The following is a 6,683-nucleotide window of genomic DNA, read 5'->3' as shown; positions in this document are numbered from 1 at the left end:
TCACCCCGTCCACTCGCTGCACAATGTGTCCTTTCTCAGGTTCCTGTGGCCCTGAACGTCCTCCTCAGCAGCCAGGGCGCTCCCTGCTGACAGAACCAACACATACTCACAACCGGGACCGCATGGCAGTGACAGCCGGTTTGATAGTGGAATCTATATAGAACCACTAAGATGAGGTGGGTTGTTACAGTACAACAGCACATTTCACTATTATGACTTCTATGACATCATAGGTTGTGTAAACGAGCAAGAAAATGGCTGACGACCTTTTATTCTTTAGGTCCATTGTAGATTGTTTCTGTTGGTTTAAAAGAGAATTTTGACATTGGGAGATTTGCTTATTCTTTTTTTGTTCTCACCACAAGCCACACAGCAACTTTCTACAAGTCATTGTTAATATAAGTCGCTGACATGAAGCTACAAATGGTGAACTGTAAATGGACTGTAATGTAAATCTTTGTTCTAGTCTTCCAACCACTTGAAACAAAAATAAAGATATCTAAAGAAACGTATGTTGTATTTTGTTTTGTCTCAGAACAACCATGAAATATTACTGCTAGTGGAACCTGTTTGTAAGAACATCACTAACAATTCATGATTAAAAAAGTATTATGCACACAAGTTGTCAAAAAGTATTTGCAGCACATCAAAGCCAAAATATTTTAATAAAATGTGTCTACAATATTTTTGGGGATCAATTGCATTCTTCCTGCAGCACACAATATACAGTATGTCATAGGCAGATCTTTTACTTTATGATCTGGGCCAAATTCTTGAGTTCGACACTGCTGTTTACTCTGCAGAGGCAGCCATGCTCACTGGTCCTACAGAAACTACAACCATTGCCTCAGAACGTGTCCGGTCCACATCCATGACGTCTCTCCCTACAAACAGACAAACAAACATGGTCAGATGTGAGTGCATATTGCTCCTTTAATTCTGCAGATTATAAATTCATCTCTTACTCTTTCTGTAGCATGTTGGTTCACAGGAGTAGCCCGCTGCAGGAGTGCACACAGCTGTACTGCAGTGGATGTACACCTGAACAGAGAAAACCATGTAAAAAACCATGTAAGCAGAGCAATACAAACATATTTAGTTGAATCAGTTTATCATCAGTGGAATAATTATTACCTGTTCCTTCATGGGTTGCATTGATTTGGGGTCAACAAAGGTAAACATTTTGAAAAAGAAACGTCTGTAGTGAGTGGGTAAGTCCAGACCAGAGGAGGGACCGACTGGAACCAGTGAGGACAAGTAGTTATCATTCTTGCATGGACACCTGGATGAAAAAAAGAAAATGTCTTTAAGGCAACTCTTCTGTAATTCAATAAAAAAAAGATGCCAGTGTTTTCATAGCATTCCTTTCTCTATCACTAATCCTAATGAGCAGAAGTGTAATCTCTGAGAAAGATGGTTGAACATGTTGTCATAAACAGGACAGTGTTAAATTGGTGTTTTAGTTACCCGTCTTTCAGAATGTCCCACTGGGGCAGACTGTGAGGGTTGGGGCTTGTGGTCGCCCAACAGCGACCGAGAGTCAGGACAAGGTTGGGATCTGTCTTCTCCACGAGTTGTACCTCCACGTACACAGGGTCCCTCAGTACTTTGGCCACAGGATAGTCAGCCTCCGTGTAGAACGAGGTATAGGTGGCGTCCACTGTGAGAGCAGGGACCAGTTAGTATGACAGCCATCTACAAACACAGCAGCGCTGCCAGGCCGACATTCGCTTACCTTCATTACAACCCTTTGAGATGCATTGTCCGTTACCCAACCTCAGTTCTACTCTGATGGGTCCCAGAGCAGCAACTGGTAGAGGAGGATCTGATAACGGTAATACTTCTACAACCACAGTTGTAACAGTGGTGCCGATGTACCTAGCCTGGAAGATCAATCTGAACAGAGAAAACTGGCATTATGTTGCTTGGTCAGATCTGTTATTTAGATATTACAAAATGACTTTAAAAAAGCATCACCTACCTGTAGAGACTGTCCCTGGTGATGACTCCACGACGCCCGGTTTCCACTTCATATGAGGAGAACATTCTGTTCTCATAGATTATAACACCAGGCTCCTCCTGCAAAAGATAAAAGAAAAACGCATTATGGGGTAAAGATTTGACGTTTTTTTAACTGGTGGAAAAGTTGAGAAACTCAAGGTCTTACCAAAACAACTGTGCCACATGAGGTAACAGGAAAGTAATAGATGGCAAAGTCTGAATTAGAGTCAACATGTGAACAGCCTTGACCTTTGCCCAACAGTGAGATTGACTCGAGGTCAATGTTGGGCAGAGTGGCATCTCTCGCCACTACGACAATGAAATGGCCGTCCTTGGTGCACTGAACGGTCACTGGTGGCATAAAAACAAGCATTGACAGGTTAAAGATGTAGAACACCTTTTTTGCATCCTCCATTACGGTCCAGTGCATGACATTCTTTTCAAAACTCACCTGCCTTTCCATAGTAGCACTGTCGGCCATCAAAGCAGCAGTTTATGTCTTTGCATCCATCAGCGGTGATCTCAGGACGTCCACATGGGATTCTCGTGTTTTTTGCCACTTCACAACTCTCGGCAGGAGGATGCTTTGACACAATTGGGTTGGACATGTCAGGTGTCTGTTGGATTTGAGGGTTCTGCTGCTGCTGCTGATCCTCGATTGCCAAATTAGGTCTGTCCCACCACGGCCCCCCCGGCCACCACGGCCCCCCCGGCCACCACGGCCAGACCTCCGGCTCCACCGGTGACACCGCTGGAGGCCTCGTCTCGATGGTGAGGGTACCCACTGCACTACTGTTAGAACTTACATCACTAACAATCAAACGGCCATCGTCGTGGAGACGGCCCTGTCGTGCAGCGTTCCTTGTAGGAAGGTTCATCGACCCTTGGCCCTGAGCTTCGACCTCTATCCCAACTAAGCATGCTAGCAGTGCTAGTGCCACGGAAGAGGCGACACCCCAGTGCGTTGCCATGGTTCAACAGCAGTTTGACCAGGACAGTCACCAAGTGTACAACTTGTGTTGTATATGCTGCCACATTTATACCTGACGAGGCTTGATGTGTTTTAAAAACCCTCCTCTGAGGCAGAATAACCACCAATAAGAGCTTCCCATCTTTTCAATAGCCACTAAAAAGCTTCAGAGCTGTATTATGTCATGTTTTTTTTATATTATTTAGGGGGGTGATTTGACAAGCCTTTTGGCAACTTCACATGTTCTATTAGATCAGGCCACCTTTTTTTAAAGGTCTTTGTGACCTCAAGAGCCATTTGTCCCCAAATGTTTAATTTGCTACAGTGCACAATGACAAACATATTGATCTTTTCTCTGGATCTGGAACAAAGTTTGTGTCACACTGACACCGACACAAACACTCTTGCAATAACAACATTTTTGACTCCATCTGTGCTAGAATAAAGAACATTGAAATCACTTTCAAGTAAACCAGATTTAAAATGTGGTTGCAGGCTCAATACGGCCACTCTTAATTCATGCTCAATGGGTCCATGTACGCTTTGTTTGTTTGTTTTATGGTTCATTCGAAAATACTACAATTATATAATAATAATAACTTTATTTACATAGCACCTTTAAAAACAAAGTTCACAAAGTGCTCTACATAGAAGCAAAGAAGACATAACTTAAACATCGGTAAACACAAAGGACCATAGGCAATAAATACTACAATAATTAAAACAGACAAATAAATACAATACAAACAAAACCAGCATAATAGATCATAAAAGGATGACATCACTTAAAAGCAATTCTATTAAAATGTGTTTTAAGAAGTGATTTAAAGGAAGTTATTGATTCTGAAAGCCTTATCTCCTCCGGTAGGTCGTTCCAAAGTTGAGGGGCCCTGATGGCAAAAGCACGGTCACCCTTTGATTTAAGCCTCGACTTCGAAACGGCCAGGAGGGCCCACCGGAGGAGCTGAGGCTGCATGAAGTTAGCACAGGGGTCAGCAACCTTTCCTATCCAAAGAGCCATTTTGCCCTTTTTTTCCACCAAAGAAATGTGTTTGGAGCCGCAAAAGCTATTTGATATCACACCTTATAAAGTTGTATATATAGTGATATTATATATACAAAAACTATAGTTTGTTGTATTTATGAAATTATAGAACAAGAATAAAGACAATTTTTGACATTGTATTGCTTTTTTACCTGTTTATAACTATCAAACTCTTATGAAGAGGAGAGAAAAGCATCCAGGTCCATTAAAAACACAACTATGCAAACCTTAAGTGTTATCTATATGTGTGGCTCATGTGGCAGAGGATACGCCCTCTAATCACAAGGTAGCAGGTTCGATACCTGTCCTCTCTACGTGAGGTTTCCATTTTAAAACGTTTACACTGAGCGTCCTCACACAGAACCAGCAGCAGCAGTGGAGTTTGGAGACTTGATCCACTTCCTGAAAGTATATTTACTTTGCTCAGTTTGCTGCAGCAGTTGAGGAATCGCTCTTCTTCTTCATCTGCAGCTTGATACTTTTCAGCAGATGCTGTGTTTGTTCTGGAAGAGTCTTTCAAATTAAATGTTTTGTTGTTTACTAACTTCTCGCCAGGTCAGCCAGCATCGTTGGCAGTGAAAGCAAATGGATACGTCCACGCAGAATTAAACTACTTTTCACCGTGACTTTTTTATTTTATTTATCCGTTGATAGTTTAGCGAGGGCGGAGCTCTGTGAATCTGCAGGGGAAGAGGCTTGACAGCGACGTGACAGGATGTGATGCTGTCATGGTCCCCTGTTTGTCCCATGTGTGTGTCTGCCTGGGCGTGGCCTTCCTTTGCCCCTCCTGCTGCCAATCAACCCACACACATGAAACCCATTCCCTAATCAAGCCCCCACAGAATGTCTGCCTCAGTTCTCCCTCAACTCCTCGCCAGATCGTCAGTTCTCATTCCCTGAACGACTGCCTCTTGGACTTGTTGCATCATTCCTGTCTGTAACCTTGTGCTTTCCCATCTACAGCCTCTCTGCTCCCCCGGATCTCTCCTGGAGAACAGCTTTGCCCCTCAACAAGCCCGCAGAGGACGCCAGCACAAGTATATATTTTGTATTTATTTGTTAAAGCCTCAGGGAGCCGCAACAGAGGGGCTAGAGAGACGCATGTGGCTCCGGAGCCGGGGGTTGCTGACCCCTGAGTTAGCATGTCAATGATGGAGCTCGGGGCCAGACCCTTAAAAGTGATCAATAGAATCTTAAAATGGATTCTAAAACCAACTGGGATCCAGTGGAGAGAAGCCAGAACTGGAGTAATGTGATGTTGTCTTTTAAAACCAGTAAGAAGACGAGCTGCTGCATTCTGGACTGGTTGGAGGCGGGAGATGGATTTTGGGGTAATGCCGGAGAGGAGTGAGTTGCAGTAATCTAGTCTTGAGAAAATGAGTGCATGGATGACTTTTTTCCAGATCAGACTGTGATAGTATGGGTTTGAATCTGGAGATGGTTCGTAATTGGAAAAAGCAGGACTGGCCTTTTTTTTTTTTTTTATGTGTCGAACATTACTCCCATGGTTTCTTTGTTTTCTGTTTGAAACCCAAAATGGGGAAATCGGAAAAGCTCTTCTATCCCGGTCTGAATCCAAAAAAGAGAGAACCAAACTCGAAAAAAGGAGTCGATTTTTGTTTTTTGCTAATCCTTCTTTCCATGTCAAAATAAAAGTCAGTGATAGATATTCTTTTTCAGTCTTCTATGATGCAAACACACAGCAGGGTAACGTTAGAAGAAATTGAACTAATCAATAAACCTGGATATGTTTGCAACAGTCGTGACTACAGGCAGTGCCATATTCATGTATATATTACGTACACGGCAAGAATCAACTTTTCAATTAATCGTTGCATTGCTTAATGCAACACAGTTCGTAATATAGTTTAATCAAAGTCATTTGTGTGCGTAGTCTTATGGAAGACCGTTTCCGCACTGTGATAAAATTAAGATCCTGTAAGTCATTATGAGATACATAATGTTGACTTACTATCTCATAATGTTGACTTACTATCTCATAATGACTTGCAGGATCTTTTTTTTTTTTTATCACAGTTCGGAAACGGGCTTCCATAGTTTCTTGCGTGAACACAGAGCCTGTATGAGGACATGCAGAGTAAAGGGTTCCCCCTTTCTACCAGTAGATGGCAGTATATGTGGTAACCATACATTTAGTTAAATGTACCTGTGTCTTAGTTAATTAACTAGGTTATTGATACAGATGTATTTAATGCTGTTTATTTCCTCTATTTAATGTTCATAGTTAATTTGCAGCAGTGGTGGCCGTCAGGGCCAGCTAAGACTTCTCTGCTGGCCTAAACAGAATCACAAAGTTATAGCTATTTTTTTTTTTTTTTTTTTATTGTCGGTGGCTGGCTGAGAGGCGGCGCTTCTGCTGCTGCAGAGAGGTGTGGGGTTTTAGTGCCGCAGTTTTGTTAGATTGTTTTGTTATAACTCTAAGCTGTTATATTGAGTACTTGGACAGTTCTCTAGGAAGCAGTGTTCTGATGTACGTTTCTGGGGCTTTTATTGTGAAGGGAGAAATGGAAGGAGAGGAAATGTTCTAGTGAAGTGTGGAACAAGAATAAAAGTGGTTGCTGTCTTGTGCAAAAAAAAGCATTGTGTTTTTGTATTAATGAAGTATAGGCGCACGATAAACCCTCGGCTACATAACTAAATGTGACT

The 6,683-nt window shown here is 42.3% G+C and overlaps 1 protein-coding gene across 1 annotated transcript; it reads right to left on the bottom strand.

The window, feature by feature from the left end:
* Window positions 1–2,972, bottom strand: LOC306733858 (zona pellucida sperm-binding protein 4-like; the record flags this gene model as incomplete). Its single annotated transcript, XM_079215164.1, has 8 exons — window positions 1–83; window positions 966–1,041; window positions 1,135–1,282; window positions 1,468–1,660; window positions 1,736–1,896; window positions 1,982–2,079; window positions 2,168–2,352; window positions 2,453–2,972. 8 exons carry the CDS (start codon window positions 2,970–2,972, stop codon window positions 1–3), a joined length of 1,464 nt encoding a protein of 487 aa, XP_079071290.1.
* Between the last annotated feature and the right edge of the window lie 3,711 nt (window positions 2,973–6,683).

The sequence above is a fragment of the Taurulus bubalis genome (assembly GCF_910589615.1).
Source record: "Taurulus bubalis genome assembly, chromosome: 3".
NCBI classification, from domain to species: Eukaryota; Metazoa; Chordata; class Actinopteri; order Perciformes; family Cottidae; genus Taurulus; species Taurulus bubalis.
Note: the sequence above shows the minus strand (reverse complement) of the source record. Positions and strands in the feature narration are given on the sequence as shown.